The 17,386-nt window shown below is 42.9% G+C and overlaps 1 protein-coding gene across 2 annotated transcripts in view; it reads left to right on the forward strand.

Moving 5' to 3' along the window:
• RNF13 (ring finger protein 13) overlaps positions 1-17,386 on the forward strand; it is a 177,705-nt gene that overhangs the window by 139,852 nt on the left and 20,467 nt on the right. For both annotated transcript variants that reach the window (XM_073625980.1, XM_073625979.1), the window contains 2 exons: positions 967-1,057; positions 3,752-3,857. In XM_073625980.1, coding sequence (XP_073482081.1) covers positions 967-1,057; positions 3,752-3,857 — 197 coding nt within the window. The remainder of the gene's footprint in view (positions 1-966; positions 1,058-3,751; positions 3,858-17,386) is intronic.

The following is a 17,386-nucleotide window of genomic DNA, read 5'->3' on the forward strand; positions in this document are numbered from 1 at the left end:
CCTACTTCCATTGTTGGCGCTCTCCCCTATCCCCTGCAGTAGCCGCTGTCTGACACAGAGGTGTGGGAGCTTCTAGATCATGTGGCCAGGTGGATTAGAAAAAATATTTACACCACTCTTTTTAATACAGGCTATGCAGCATAGGTAGGAGGAGGGGGAAGCTGCATTTTTAGGAAAGCTTGTATTTAGCCTTATCCCAAAATGAGGGGAAATCCTCTAATAGGCAGCTTCCTTTGGAACAGCTGCCCCTTTGCAAGATTACGGCTACTTTCACACTGAGGCACTTTACAGGCGCTCTAGCGCTAAAAATAGCACCTGCAAAGCGCCTCTCCTGTCACTCCAGTATGACTTCTTTTACACTGGAGCGGTGTGCTGGCAGGACGCTAAAAAAAGTCCTGCAAACAGCATCTTTGAGGCACTTTAGGAGTGGTGTAGCGCCCCTGCCCATTGAAATCAATGGGCAGCCATTTTTTCGGCCACTAGCAAGGTTAAAAGCGCCCCGCTAGCGGCCGAAAAGTGCCGCTAAAATGACGGTAAAGCGCCGCTAAAAATAGTGTGAACGTGCTCTACCCCTCACCTTTTGTTCTGATAACAGCCCAACAATTTTAGATTTCCCTTTGCATTCTGTATTGGAGACAATGGTCATCAGTATACTGTACCTGTGCTTCCCAGGCACCAAAAAAAGAACCAAACTGCCCATGTGCATGAGCCCTAAATTGAATCTGCTCCCACCCAAATTTGTTTGTTGTACATCTCTGACTGTGATAGAGGGGTTCAATTGTAAGTTATTATGGAAATGGGGATCAGTGTAAATACTTTGTCTGTTGGGCACTTAATGAATTAATACGTTTAAACATCTTAAGAATATGTTTTTCAGGAAGCCATGGGCTGACTCCTCATAATTGTCTCTAGGCCAAAAGGCACAAGTACATGTGTGATTGATTGTTGGATGTTCTTGTGTTTCAGTTGACATTCAGAAGAAAATTGACATTCCATCAGTGTTTATTGGAGAGTCTTCTGCACGAATATTGCAGGAAGGATTTACCTGGGATAAAGGGTCAGTAAATTTCACTTGCTTTTTCCCTTCATGAATTTTTATTTTCCTATGACATCCACAGCACCGCTGTAACCATTGTGTTGCTGGTCATCTATTTCTCCTTGTCTGTATTATGGAAAAACAACTCTGTAGGCTCAAGCAGTTTCCACATTTGTAGATTAAAAGTTAAAAAAATCTCAGCAGTTGCTTTTTTGAGTGGGCATCATAAAAATATAGTTTTTTTATTTTGCTCTTGCTTTAAGAAAACAGGCCTTTTGCACACATAATGCCAATTACAATGTATAAATTGTGCATAAAGCAGTCCTATCATACAATAATATATATATATTGTATATGTATATGTGTGTGTGTATATGTATATATATATATATATATATATATATATATATATATATATATATATATATATAAAATATATAATATATATATATATATCTATAGATATATATATCTATATAGATAGAGATATATATATATATATATATATATATATATATATATATATATATATAGATAGAGAGATATATAGATAGAGAGATATATAGATAGATAGAGAGAGAGAGATATATATATATATATATATATATATATATATATATATATATATATATATATATATATATATATCTCTCTCTATATCTCTCTCTCTCTCTCTCTCTCTCTCTCTCTCTCTCTATATATATATATCTATATATATCTATATATATATATATATATATATATATATCTCTATCTATCTCTATATATATATATATATCTCTATCTATCTCTATATATATATATATATATATATATATATATATATATATATATATATAAAATAATCAATCAGATCTAACATACATACAGTACCGTGGGCTTGAAGCCACTCTGATGCTTGATTTTGGTGAATCTGGAGTTCAGAGCTATGGTGTGCTATAAAATGGTAAGCTGCTTCAAGACCATGCTCCTTCTTGGCGCTACTTTCAAACCGTTAATTCTTAAAGAAGTCTCATCAGTAATAAAAATGTAACTGTAAATCTATTGATTCATGTATAAATATTTGTACAAAGTAACAAATTCTTCAGTCATTCACATCATTCTGAGTGTTATTACTGCCTGTCATCTCCTCCCCTGCATGAAGCCCAGTTCATGGGCATTCCCTTTGTGGATTTGAAAAAGAACTCTGTTACCACAGCCTTTGGTGTGAGCATGCCTGTCAGAAAGTCAGGTGTTGTTAACAGTGATCCATGTACAATGGAAAAAATTTACCATGTTATAGATGCTGTCTTCTCCATCTTCCCCACTCTGCCCTCTCTAGTAGCATCTAACAAAGGCAATGATGCCACTTTAGGACTAAGCGGTAACCAGTTTCAGTTGCTATGCCTTCCAGGATCTTGCTGCATACCACTGTTTCTTCCTCCTGGCTGACATAACCCCTCCCTCTGGCCATGGGTGCTCTGCCTTCCAACCCATAGCACAATAAAAAAAATGGCCACACACAATTGTTCCTTCCCACTGGTTGATGTGTCCCCTTCCCTGGCTGAAATGTTCCTTTGCTTTCAATATGGCAGCACTAGTCTTGGGCAAGTTCCTGGTACCCAAGATCAGCACTGTCAGCACTGCTCATTAGGCATTCATCTCCTACAGTGTAACTGGCCATGGCCAGTTTGCAGAGTAAAAGGCTACCCCCACTTGCCTTACCATGCTACAGGTTATACCCATATTTAGAATGTAATATGGTGCCAAGCCACCCATGTATTTGACACTTGTGTGGATCTACTATTTTATGTGGCAGAGAGGACATGCTGTTTCTGTGTGTAAAAGTCATTCTGCATGTAGCCTCATTATTAGTTTGATATTCATCATGTTCTCCTATCTAAAACCTGTGTTTCAGTGCTTACCTGTTTGATAACACTACAGATTACATATTAAAGACATATTGCAAAGTTGGTGCAATTGTTTTATACGTAACTTTGGAATTATCACTTTCTGCGTGGATGTCTGCTATTACCACACAATTCCTCAACATTACTGTGGACAGTTATAGGGGATCTACTCCATACAGATATAGGAATGGCTACAATTGTCACAAGGGACATTAGAGATTTTTTTTCTGGCATACTTTGCAGTGAAAACAAATTTTATCTAACTTGACACCTTGTACAATATAGTTCTGATACAATTCATGAAGTTTGAGAATAATACTGCAGACATAGTCTTACGGTGTCTGTCAGACAAGGACATAGAGCTGGTAGGATACATTTTAGGGATTTGCAATTCATGATTTGTATCCAGTCCCACTTTTTTATTTATTTATTTATTTTTTATATGATGTCTTGTTTTTCGTTGGTTTTGCCTAAGAAAAGGTATTGCTATTTTCGTATACTGTTGGATCCTAGATCTTAATTTTTGCTCACCTAACATGAAATATTTTAAATATTTTTTTGACATTCATATTTGGACTTCTGTTTCTACTTCTGCAGGTCTAGATATGATTTTGTACTGGCCTGGTACCTACACTTCCAGTATATTGGACATAATAGCAGATTACCTAAATAGATCACACATAGAGAAAATATTTGTTGGCACTACCTTTTTAAAAGCAGTTTACCTAGCAATTGAACAGGTATTTTACAAGAGAGCTGAATTTTTGCTTTTCTTATTTGTTCTCTATGTGGACTGTAAATTAATTTTGTTTGCCTTTTTGTGCAGAGCCCATCTTTTGTTAGTTCCTGAAGCTGCCATGCCACTGGAATACTACTTAATACCATTCCTTATCATAGTTGGGATTTGTCTAGTGCTCATTGTCATTTTTATGGTAGGTATCAGTTGCTGTTTATTAATAAGGATAACCTTTTGCATTGTATTCAGCTTTGTGTTACAGTGTACACAGGAGCCTCTGCTTGTCCTACTCATTAGAGTTGCCGTGCAGCTGGAGTCACTTCATCTTAATCCTGGCACTGTCTCCTTATTCTCAAGGGCTCTGTTGTAGATAGTGATCCCCTCAGTGCTGACACACACACACACACACACACACACACACACTTGGTTTTCTGCAGCAATCTTGCTGTTATAATTAATACTTAAAAAGAAAATATCGGCGCTTAATACATCAAGGTGAATTTGGACTACAGTTCATGGGGGAAAATAACTGTCATCTATGTGTGCAGCTTAAAAGAGATGTATGGGTTTTTTCCTCTTTCAGATTCATACTTGCCTAGGTGGAAGCAGCTTCAGTCTGATGCAGCATCTGTCCCCCAGCGCCTCTAACACTGAGAACTGAGCGATCGAACACCTCCGATCATTCGGTTCTCACAGCTCCATGAGCAGAGAGCTGGTGACTGTCAGTCAGCAGTTCTCTACTCTACCCCCCTCCCCCCTCATGCTCACTAGAGCGTTGGGCTGTGGAGGGGATGGGAGTGGCCAGCTCAGGCTCTCAGTGGCTCCCTGGGGGGCTGAGCCGGTCCAAGTATGTGGCGGATCCCGACTTCATTGTCGCGATTCTGCTCGAGCCTGGACCGGCTCTGTGACAGCTGACAATGGGCTTCAGCCTACTGTCTGCTGAAAACGGGTCACAGGAGTGCAGAACAAACTGCACTCCTGTGATCCACAGGAGAAGTACAGCCAAACAAGCTTTGACTGTACTTCTCCTTTAAGCAGAGGCACCCAGGTGCATTTTTGTGCCTTTAAGAGGCCTATTTTTTAGTTTCCCAACCAAAGGAGTTCTCTAGAAATTTCCCACATTCCACTATATTATACATTTTGTGATAAAATGCATAAAGCAGTGTTGAGCCTCATTTAGGCTCCATTCACACTAGCGCGTTTTTTGATGCATTTTGCATTTTTCAGAAATGCATGGGAATTTTTTAACATGGGTTCCTATGGAACATGTTCACATCAATGCCTTTTTGTACCTCTGCATTTTTGGAAAGGGTCAGGGACTTTTTTTCATGCAAAATGCAGCGTTTTGCATGTAATAGAATTCAATGGACCAGCATCAAAAACGCAAGTGCACCGTTTTTGCACCGTTTTTGCACCGTTTTTGATGCGTTTTTGATACGTTTTTGGCGGGTTTTTATTTATTTTTTTTAAATGTATTTTTTTTTTTTTAAACTGTAAAAAAAAATAAAAAACGCAAAAATGCCGCAAAAACGCTGCTCAAAAATGTGGCAAGCATGACAAAAAAAACTCCAAAAACGCTCAAAAGCAACATGTATAGGTGTGAATCAAGCCTTACAGGAGAGAAATGCTCATGTGATCTTGAATAGGTCACATTTTCCTCTCCTGACCTATTTGTTTTTTCCTCAGACCTGGTTCACACCTATGCAGGTTGCATATTTCAGGTGAATTTTGCATTTTTCAATACATTTTTGATCCATTGAAGGCTATGGAACCATAAAACAGAAAAAAGTCCCTGGCCCTTTCCATAAAATGCATAGATGTGAACATGACTCATGGAAAACCATGTTAAATGGACTGTAGTGTATTTCTGCAAAGCTGAAAACACACAAAAAAATGCATAGGTGTGAACCAGGCCTAATTCCAATCTTTATTCACTTGAGAAGAGCGAACAAAAGTCCTGGATGGCTTAACTCCAATGTAAAAATGCATATAAAAGCAAAAGAGAAGGCCTTCAAAAAATACAAGGTTGAGGGATCATCATCAGCATTCAGACTTTATAAAGAATGCAACAAGAAATGTAAGGGTGCAATTAGGGCGGCTAAGATAGAACACGAAAGACACATAGCGGAGGAGAGCAAAAAAAAAAATCCCAAGAAATTCTTTAAGTATGTAAACCGTAAAAAAGGGAGGACAGACCATATTGGCCCCCCATAAAGAATGAGGAAGGACATCTGGTTACAAAGGATGGAGAGATGGCGAATTTATTGAATTTATTCTTCTCTTCATTCTTCACAAGGGAATCGGGGGATTCAGTAACCAAAACTGCAGTGTTCATCCTTATGACACATCACAGGAAGCACCTCCATGGTTAACAGAGGACAGAATTAAAGTTAGACTTGGGAAAACTTAACATTATTAAATCACCAGGACCAGATGGCTTGCACCTGAGTGTGCTTGGGGAACTCATTTAAGTAATTACCATTGTTCCTAATGTTTACTGACAGTCTACTGACTGGAATGGTACAAGCTGATTGGAGAAAAGCCAGTGTAGCAGCAATATTTAAAAAGGGTCCAAAATACATCCCTGGGAATTACAGACCAGTTAGCCTAACATCAATAGTATGAAAGCTCTTGGAGGGGATGATAAGGGACTATATACAAGATTTTAGTAATGGGACCCGTATCATTAGCAGTAATCGGCGTGGATTCATGAAGAATTGTTCTTGCCAAACCAATCTATTAACCGTCTATGAGGAGGTGAGTGTCCATCTAGCTAAAGGAAGGCCCGTAGTCGTGGTTTATCTGGATTTTGCAAAAGCATTTGACACAGTTCCCCATAAATGTTTACTGTACAAAATAAGGTCTGTTGGCATGGACCATAGGGTGAGTACATGGATTGAAAACTGGCTACAAGGGCGAGTTCAGAGAGTGGTGATAAATGGGGAGTACTCGAAATAGTCAGGGGTGGGTAGTGGAGTCCCCCAGGGTTCTGTGCTGGGACCAATCCTATTTATGACCTGGAGGATGGGGTAAACAGTTCAATCTCTGTATTTGCGGACGATACTAAGCTAAGCAGGGCAATAACTTCTCCGCAGGATGTGGAAACCTTGCAAAAAGATCTGAACAAATTAATGGGGTGGGCAACTACATGGCAAATGACATTTAATGTAGAAAAATGTAAAATAACGCATTTGGGTGGCAAAAATATGAATGCAATCTATACACAGGGGGGAGAACCTCTGGGGGAATCTAAGATGGAAAAGGACCTGGGCGTCCTAGTAGATGATAGGCTCAGCCATGGCATGCAATGCCAAACTGCTGCTACCAAAGCAAACAGAATATTGCATGCATTAAAAAGGGGATTAACTCCAGAGATAAAGCGATAATTCTCCCACTCTACAAGTCTTTGGTCCGGCCGCACCTAGAGTATGCTGTCCAGTTCTGGGCACTAGTCCTCAGGAAGGATGTACTGGAAATGGAGCAAGTACAAAGAAGGGCAACTAAGCTAATAAAGGGTCCAGAGGATATTAGTTATGAGGAAAGGTTGCGAGCGCTGAACTTATTCTCTCTGGAGAAGAGACGCTTGAGAGGGGATATGATTTCAATATATAAATACCGTACTTACAAACACATACACATACTAGGGCCAATTTATAGACCGAATCTGATTAACCTACCAGCATGTCTTTGGAGTGTGGGAGGAAACCAGAGTACCCGAAGGAAACCCACGCAGGCACAGGGAGAACATGGAAACTCCAGGCAGATGGTGTCATGGTCGGGATTTGAACCAGCTACCCTATTGCTGCTAGGTGAGAGTGCTAACCACTACACCACTGTGCTGCCCTGACTGAGACACAGCAGTGACGCCATTGGCTGCTGCTGCTGTCAATCAAAGTCAGCTAGCCAATCGGGAGAGGCGGGGCTAGGGCTCTGTGTCTGAATGGACACAAGGAGCTGTGACTCGGGTGCCCCATAGCAAGGTGCTTGCTGTGGGGGCACTCAACAGGAGGGAGGGGCCAGGAGCACCGAAGAGGGACCCAGGAAGAGGAGGATCGGGGCTGATCTGTGCAAATCAGCTGCAACAGAACAGGTAAGTATACCATGTTTGTTGTTTTTTTAGGGAAAAAAACAAAGACTTTACAATCACTTTAAAGTTGTTACTGCACTACTTTGGTCTGACTTTCATGCGACTTGAGGGTCAACGACTTCAATGTAAACCCTCAAAAGTCACATGAAAGTAGCACCTGCCTGCTATACATGCGACTTGTGTGCAAAAAGAATGCCAGCAATAAAAAAAGAAAATGGCGTGAGCTTCCCTTTACAATCCATACCAGACTCGAAGGGCCTGGTATAGATGGGGGGGGGGGACTTCACGCAAACCCCCTGCCCCCACACTCAAAATCCATACCAGATCCTTATCCGAGCATGCAGCCTGGCAGGTCAGGAAAGGGGGGTCAAGCAAGCATCGCCCCTCCCTCCTGAGCCAAACCAGGCCACATGCCCTCATTATGGGGGGGGCAGTTATTTAGGAGCTGTCAGACAGCACGAGCCTTTGTTGGGACTAGGTCTTTTCTTTTTTTTTTATTTGTCGGCGGTGGAGGCTGTGGGCATTGTGACTGACGATGCATCTACACCTGGGGACTTTTTTTTTTTATGAAGGAATTGTCAAAAACTTGTGTTGTGTTTTTATATACTTTGTTGGTGAATGAGTAGTGGTACCCACTACTCATTCACATAGGGGCTTCCCGATTCTGATAAGCCCCATAACCACCAGCCAGGGTTGTGGGGAAGAGTCTCGTGTCCACATCCACATGGGGACAAGGTCCTTTGGAGTGGCGGACCCCCCCATGTTGAGGGCATGTGGCCTGGTATGGTTCGGGGGGGGCTCGCTCTTCTCCCCCCACCACCCCCCTCCTTTCCTCTTTCCTTACCTGTCAAGCTTGCATGCTCAAATAAGGGTTTGGTATGGATCTTGGGGGGTTCTCCTTAAGATCTATACCACCAGACCCAAAGGGGTATTTATTTATTGTCATCATTCTTTTGTTTACACTTGACTGCCTCAAATGGTTGTGAAAATTTGGATTTCATTAGAAAATTAAGAAACTAAAATAATTTTTCAGTTCTGCATGTCTAGAGACTTGTGATGCCAGGACATCTGGTGATCGGGCAGTAGCACACCTTGCGTGGCTTCATTTATTCCTTCACTGTACAGTGCCTTTAAAAAGTATTCATACCTATTGAAATTTTTCACATTTTGTCATGTTACAACCAAAAATTTATTTTATTGGGGTTTTATGTGATAGACCAACACAAAGTGGCACATAATTGTGAAGTTGAAGGAAAATGATAAATGGTTTTCATTTTTTTTTATCTGAAATATCTGAAAAGTGTGGAGTGCATTTGTATTCTGCCCCCTGAGTCAATACTTTGTAGAACCACATTTTTCTGCAATTACAGCTGCAAATCTTTTTGGGTATGTCTCTACCAGCTTTGCAGATATAGAGAGTGAATTTTTTGCCCATTCTTCTTTGCAAAATAGTTCAAGCTCTGTCAGTTTGGATGAAGAGCATCTGTAAACAGCAATTTTCAAGTCTTGCCACAGATTCTAAATTGGATTTAGGTCTAGACTTTGACTGGGCCATTCTAACACATGAATATGCTTTGATCTAAACCATTCCCTCATGTTGTAAAACGCTGCACAAACTGTTGGCGCTATATAAAACCTGTATAATAATATAATAATAATAATTCCATTGTAGCTCTGGCTGTATGTTTAGGGTCGTTGTCCTGCTGGAAGGTGATCCTCCGCCACAGTCTCAAGTCTTTTGCTAACTCTAACAGGTTTTCTTCTAAGATTGTCCTGTATTTGGCTCCATCCATGCTGTCTCTGCTGAAGAAAAGCATCCCCACAACACGATGCTTCCACCACCATGTTTCCTTTTCAAATATTTTATTGGTAATTTCACATACAACCGTTACATTAAGTTCCATACATAGTTTCAATTGAATATATAACAGTGTACATAAAAATAATGCCAAAGAATTTTGGTTTTAATGAAAACTAAGTGCTATGGTAGCATATAAATTTCTAAATTGTGCGGCATGCTGGAACTAAATACGCTTATATTTGAGAGATTAAAGGGAAGAATGGTCCCTTTTTTTAACATTCTGAATTTGGGCCAGTCCCCAACAACAGTGGTGGGGGGGGCCCTCAAAAGTATTGCTTGTAACAGAGTATATTACCTATTTTCAGTTTTAGAGGGTAAAGTGGAGTGGAGAGGTAAAGTTATGAAAAGAAGGGGGTAGTAAAGAGGGAGTATAGGCGGGGAAGATGTAGTTAGGAGAAGGGGGAAGAGGGAGGTGCCAGCTAGCCCGCGCGGGTACAGGGGCTAAAATAGAATCTCGGGGTGGCGCCCGGGCCCGCTTAAAGCGATATTAGGTCTTCATCGATGTCTGTTGGTAAAAAGTGTTCAACCCAGGGTCGCCAGACTCTGTTATGTTGGGTGACTTTATCTAGGATTTTTGCCTCTGTTTTGCTATGTATCATTGCTTGGGTAATCCTATTCTTTGTTTCGACTATGTTAAGGGTGGGTGTTTTCCAGGCCTTAGCTATCGTCTGTTTGGCTGCTGTGAATAAATGTAGGAGAAGTCGGAGTTGTGATCTGGTGTAGTCTTGTGGAAAGTGGTTGAGGAGGGCTATTGTGGGGCTAGGAGTTAAAGTTATTTGGTGGAGGGTGGTTGCCATCTGAAATATTATCACCCAGAAGCGTTGTACTTGTGGGCATGTCCACCATACATGTAGGTGTGTGCCCCTTTCCCCACAACCTCTAAAGCAGTTAGGGGAGAATTCAGGTAGAAACTTGACAATTCTAGCTGGGACCAGATACCAGCGCATTAGCACTTTATAGTTCGCTTCTGAGGCAATAACATTCTGGGAAGAGTTTTTTGTGTTAGACCATATGGTCGACCAGTCTTTTGGTTCGAGGGTAGTGTCGAGGTCTCTCAACCATCTTTGTGCATATGTGGGTAGGTCTGGGGGTGGTAATGTAAGATGGGAGTATAGGCGGGAGATAATACCAGGGGTATGCGGATCCGACTCGCACATATGCTCAAACTCGGTCAGAGTATCCAGACCAGAGTTGGTTTTTGTGGTTATTTGCACAAAATGTTTAATTTGAAGGTAGCGGAAACATTCCCTGTGAGGGAGTTGTGTTTGCTCCTGGATAGTTGGAAAGGGCTTCACAGTGTCTCCACTAACGAGATCACAGATGCGAGTCAGACCCGCCTGGACCCAGGCATGGAATGAGGTTGGTTCTGTGTAGGCTGGGAGGAATTGAGGATGACCTAAATAAGATAGAAGTGGGGAGTGTGGGGAGATTAGTTTAAATGGAGCTTTTAGTCTATCCCAAAGTTTAAGTGTGTAAAGTGTTAGTGGGTTAGTTATGGGTCTTCTAGCTGATGTAGGAAGCCATAGCAAATTACCTATATTAATCGGGTGTACATCAATGGCTTCGAGGGCCACCCAGAGTGGGGTCTCCGTTTTGGCATGATATAAAATAGACTGTGCTAGGCGGGCTGCGTGATAGTAGTGTGAGAAGTTGGGAATGCCCAGACCGCCGAAGAGCTTGTTACGGAGAAGAATCGGTCTCGCCACTCTGGGTCTAGTAGGACCCCATATATATTTGAACACTTTATTCTGTACAATCCTATGGTAGTAGGGAGGGACTTTGACAGGGAGCACTCTATATAAGTATAACAGTTTTGGTAATAAGGACATTTTTACAGCAGCTATACGTCCCAACCAGGAGACACATAGCGGTAACCAGGTGTTTAGTAAGGAAGATATTTGCGAAAGCATTGGGAGGTAATTAGATTGGAACAGGTTGGAGGGATCTTTAGTGAGCTTGATCCCTAAATATGGGATCGATGTGGTGGACCAGAGGAAGGGGAAGTTGCTACGTAATGTTTCTAAATCAGCATGTGGCAGGGACACATCGAGGGCCCTCGATTTGGACTGGTTGACCTCAAGTCCAGATATGTTAGAGAATTTATCTAGAATGTTCATAAGGTTGGGTAATGTGGTATGGGGTGAAGTAATGAAGAGAAGTGCATCATCAGCAAAGAGGCACACTTTGTGGGAGGTGGATGCTATGTCTAAGCCTCGAATGTCGGGATTAGATCTAATCAGGGCTGCCAGGGGTTCGATAATGAGTGCAAAGAGCAGGGGGGATAAAGGGCATCCCTGTCTAGTCCCCCGTGCTATTGGAAAAGGATCTGATCGGAATCCGGAGTAGTGCACATACGCTTGTGGGTGGTTATAAAGGGCTTTGATCCAATTTAAGAAGTTGGGACCGAAGCCCCAACGTTGGAGGATAAAAATTAGGTAGGGCCATGAGACTGTATCGAAGGCTTTGCGTATATCTAAGGAAAGGAGGTGCATGGGGATCTTACGGGAACGGGCCAGATGTTGCAAGAGAATTATTCGTCTGATATTGTCGCTCGCTTGTCGTTTGGGTATGAAGCCAACCTGGTCTTTATGTATCAAGCCACCAATGATGGGATTGAGACGTAGGGCGAGGACTTTGGCTAGAATCTTAATATCCACATTAAGAAGTGAGATTGGTCTATAGTTGGACCATAATGTGCTATCAGTGTTTGGTTTGGGGATCATGGAGATGAGAGCAGTCAGTGTGTCCCTGCCGAATGAGTGTTGTTTTAGTATGGTATTGAATGTGTTGGTAAGAAGGGGGGCTAGTTCTGTGGCAAACTTTTTATAGTAGAGACTGGGGAGGCCATCAGGGCCTGGGCGCTTATTGGGTTTTAGGGTTTTAATGGCTGCTAGTACTTCTTCTGTCGAGATCGTGCTCTCCATCAGCTCGCGATTGGATTCAGACAAGGTTGGTATAGGTAAGTTATGAAACAGCTTTTCTGCTTGGCGTAGTGGAAATGCTGTTTTAGAATCGTAGAGGTTTGCCAACTGTTTACGGAACTCCGAGAGAACCTTAACAGGATTGCTAGTAATTTCGTCTTTAGCCAGTCTGAGTCTAATGGGAATACGAGCACGGTCTGGTCTGCGTAGACGCAGGGCCAGATAGGTGTCTGGTTTGTTTGCTTTTGTGTAGATCATGTGGTTTGTTCTACGGATAGTTTTATCAGCCGTCTCGGCTAAGATTAGATCTAGTTCCAGCTTAATTTTTTCCAATGTTGATTTGCGTGATTCAGTAGGGTCGGATTGGAATAAAAGGAAACTATTATGGTAATCTGATTCAAGTTGGCATACTTTGAGCTTTCTGTCTCTATTAAGATGGGATGCAACTGAGATACATGTGCCACGAATCACAGGTTTGTGTGCTTCCCAGAGGAGAATGGGGGAGATGTCGGGGGTTGCATTGTGTTTTAGGTAATCTTTAAGGGCTACTTGAATATCTAGGCAGTATGATGGATTGGTTAGGAGGGAATCATTCATACACCATGATCTGTTAGTTGATTGTGGGAGTAGGGATGACACTGTGGTAATAACGGCACAATGATCTGTCCATGTAATTGGTTGGATATGTGAGTGAAGGAGAAGTGGTGCAGAAGCTATTGAGGTGAATATATGGTCAATCCTAGAAAATGATTTGTGTGGATGTGAATAAAATGTGTAGTTTCTCTTGGTGGGATTGAGTTCTCTCCACGTGTCTAGGAGGGAGGCTGACTGTATAAGTTTACGAAATTGTGAAGAGAGGGAGTAATGTTCAGGGGCATAGGGTGATTTGTCTGCGTGTGGTTGCAGTACTGAATTGGAATCTCCGCAGAGGAACAAGGTTCCCTTGCAGTGTGCTTGTACAACTTCTAAGAGATGCGAGAAAAAGGGATTCGGGTTTGTATTGGGGGCGTAATAGGAGACGAAGGTTGTGGGTATGTCCTGTAATAGTCCCACTAGGATGAGATAGCGACCTTCTGGGTCTTTTATTTCAGTGAGGGGGGTAAATGGGATGGTGTGGTGAAAAGCGAGTAAAACTCCTCTGTGTTTTGTTTTTGCTGAAGCAGTAAATACTTGTGGGTATTTAGAGCTAAAAAATCTCGGTGTTTGGTGTATGGAGAAATGAGTTTCCTGGAGGGCTACGATTTTGGCTTTCAGGGACGCAAAGGTTTGAAATGCTTTTACTCGTTTATGTGGGGAATTTAACCCCTTAACGTTCAGGGTAAAGATTTCAAGTGGGGCCATTATGGGGTGTGTGGGTGGTAATTATCAAAGAAGAAAAAAAGAAAAAGGGGGGGCCCGCGCGGGTCAACTGGCACAGAAAAAGGGAGGGGAGTAAAGATATAGAGACAAGAAGAGGGGAGAGAGAGAGGGGGGAGAGGAAGAGCATTGTGGGTCGGGTGGAGTACTGCGCGACTCCCCTATTAAGGGGGCAGCGCGTCAGTAGAGCCCGACTACTGCGTGCACTGACTCTGCGACCAAGGTTTTGGTCAAAGAGTGGATGCACCGCTGAGGGGGTAAGCATTGACTGCTCCCCGCCGCGACCGGGAACAGCAAATGAATAAAAGTGTTTTAAAAAGTAGGTATAACGGAAAACAACAAAACAAAGTAAAGTGAAAAATACGAAATCGTCCCCATTGCCCCTAGATAATGTAAATAACAGTAGAACATCAAGTATAGGGTGGGGGGTGGGGACCATAAGAGCGTATGGTACAGATCTATTCAATAACTGCTAAGCACACATGTGAGTTTGCAGGTGTTAACATTTACCGTGAAGGTTTGGTGTCTACGAGTTGAGGGGAGGGGGAGTTGGAGAGGAAGGAGGGTAGGATAGGGAAGAATAGGGAGGGAGAAACTGGGAAAGGATGGGAGAGAGGGGGGAGAGAGGGTTGGAGTGGGGGAAGAAAAAAAGGGGGGGGAGGGGAAAGGGAGGAGGGGGAGAAGGGAGGAAGGGGAGAGGGGGGAGGAGGGGAAGGGATGAGGGGGGTGGAGGGGGAGGAGGGTAGGGTGAGGGGGGAGGAGGGGGAGGGGATGATGCGGGGTACATACTAGGAAAGTGTGCATGAAATTCACGGTAGATTAGCCATAGCTTAGAAGTTGCCTAGTTGTTTCATTACCGGTATTAAATCTTGAAAATGACAAAGTAGCGGGGTTCACCTGGCTTACAAAAATGCAAACCAGGTCAAGTACGCTCTGGGTATGTGCGAGACAGAATTGTACATATAAGATCAACATGGGTATAATAACAAATAAAGAAAAGTTTTAAGCGTAAAAGAAAAAATGAGCAACATAACCGAACCTGAGAAGGCCTTAAAAGGCCCATGAGCCCTGAGAGAAAAAAAAAATCAATTTCAGGTTACCATATATCCGTTCTTGACGGGAGTCCTCTAGTAGGTCTCGGTCACGAGTGGGATCTCAAAGGTGGCATGGAGACCTTCTCTGCATGTGCAACCGAGTACCCGAGTATTCGAAAAAGAAAAGGAGACACACAAAAAAAATAGAGAAAGGTAGTTCCTTTGTCTTCAGCGTGGAGCTCGGGATTTCGGGCTGCGGTAGGAGTATTCGGATAATCTGGCTGGAGTTCCCCTCCGGATGGATGACGGTCCGGGGTTTTTCCGTATGGGAGTAGTGGTGTATGGTTGCGAGGCAGATCTGGCTGGAGTGCGAGGAAGGACTGTGTCTGAGTGGACAGTCTGGGGAGATAGGTTGAGTGATTCCAGCAGCTTTTGGAGAGTTTCTGGTGTGGTGGAGGTATGTTGCTGACCTTGATAGGAGAATTGCAATGCGAATGGGAACCGCCATGTGTACTTGATTTGATGATGTATAAGTACCTGCAGTTGAGGCTTCATGGCGCGGCGTTTAGCAATCGTGAGGGGTGCCAAGTCGGAAAACAATTGATATGTATGACTCTGAAATTGCAAGGTGTTGTTGTTGCGGGCGGCCGCCAGGAGCTGTTCTTTCGTACGAAAAAAGTGCAGCTTGATGATAATGTCTCTAGGTGGACCGTCTGTTTGACGCCTGGTGAGCGCTCTGTGAATACGGTCAAATTCAAGACGTTCGATGGGTATGGAGGGTGCTAGCTCTTGGAAAAGTGCTGTTGTGAAAGATTGCAGGTCATCAATTGTTTCTGGGATGCCTCTGAGGCGTAGATTGGATCTGCGAGAGCGATTTTCCGCGTCCTCGAGGCGGGATAAAAGCATAGAGTTCTCTTCTCTGAGAGCAATTTGTTCTTGTGCTTGTTCTTGGAGGGTGAGTTCTATGTCATCTACCCTTGTTTCCAGGTCTGCTGTGCGCTGGCCTATCTCGCGTATCTCACGTGTCAGACTAGTAGTAATCTGGTCTGATGTTGCTTTAAGGGCCTTATGCAACATAGATTCCATGACTCTCATAAAGGCAGCTTGTGACATACCTGTATCAGGGGCTGGTGGTGAGCCACCTGAGCCTTCTTGTATGTCAGCCTCCTCCTCGCTGTCAGGTATATCAGAGCGAGCTGGAGATGTTGTTGAAAGATCAGCCAGGTTCCGGGCCTTCGACGCCATCTTGGTGGAAGCGCGGGCCAGCGCTTCTTTGATGGGTTTATGGTTCGGTTTTCGGCGGTGGCCCGTTAACACCATTCCGGATGGGGCACTGATATATGGAGAGGCGATCCCCGTGGAAAAGGTTCCGATTTACCGGTTCAGTTAGGCTCGATAGTCCCGGGTGCGCGGCGGGGAGTGCGGAGCTTCACAGAGACACGTCTGCCATGTAAAGCCTCGCGCATGCGCCCCCCCACCACCATGTTTCACAGTGAGGATGGTGTGTTTAGGGTGATGTGCAGTGTTAGTTCTTCACCACACATAGTGTTTTGCTTTTAGGCCAAAAAGTAAAATTTTGGTCTCATCTGACCAGAGCACCATCCTCCACTTTTGCTGTGTCCCCCACATGGCTTCTCACAAACGAGACTTCTTATGCCTTTCTTTCAACACTGGCTTTTTTCTTTCCACTCTTCCATAAAGGCCACATTTGTGGAGTGCACAATAAATAGTTGTGCTTTGGACAGATTTTCCCATCTGAGCTGTGGATCTCTGCAGAGTTACCATGGACCTCTTTGCTGCTTCTCTGATTAATGCTCTCCTTGCCCAGCCTGTCAGTTTATGAGAACGGCCATACCTTGGTAGCTTTTTTTTTTTTAATTAAATTTTTTTTAAAAAGACAAGTAATACACATCATACCTTGGTAGCTTTGCAGTTGTGCTATACTCTTTCCATTTTCGGATGATGGATTGAACAGTGCTCCGTGAGATGTTCAAAGCTTGGATATTTTTTTTTTTTTTTTTTATAACCTAACCCTGCTTTAAATTTCTCCACAACTTTATCCCTGACCTGTCTGGTGTGTTCCTTGGCCTTTGCAATGCTTCACAGAACAGCTGTATTTATACCGAGATTAAATTACACACAGGTGGTCTCTATTTACTAATTAGGTGACTTCTGAGGGTAATTGGTCCCACTAGATTTTAGTTAGGGGTATTAGAGTAAAGGGGACTGAATACAAATGTATGCCATGCTTTTCAGATATTTATTTGTAAAAAAAAATTATAAACCATTTATCATTTCTTTATCGTACATCATGGGACACAGAGCAGGCCATAAAAATGACTGTCACCTATAGGTGAATGGACACTGGAAAACCAATAGACAGAAAGTTCCCCCTTTATAACTCCTCCCATACAGGAAGTACCTTAGTTTTTGTGTCAGTGTCTTGAAGGTGATGGTCATGGCTGT

This window comes from Aquarana catesbeiana, linkage group LG04 (genome assembly GCF_042186555.1).
Source record: "Aquarana catesbeiana isolate 2022-GZ linkage group LG04, ASM4218655v1, whole genome shotgun sequence".
Lineage (NCBI taxonomy): Eukaryota > Metazoa > Chordata > Amphibia > Anura > Ranidae > Aquarana > Aquarana catesbeiana.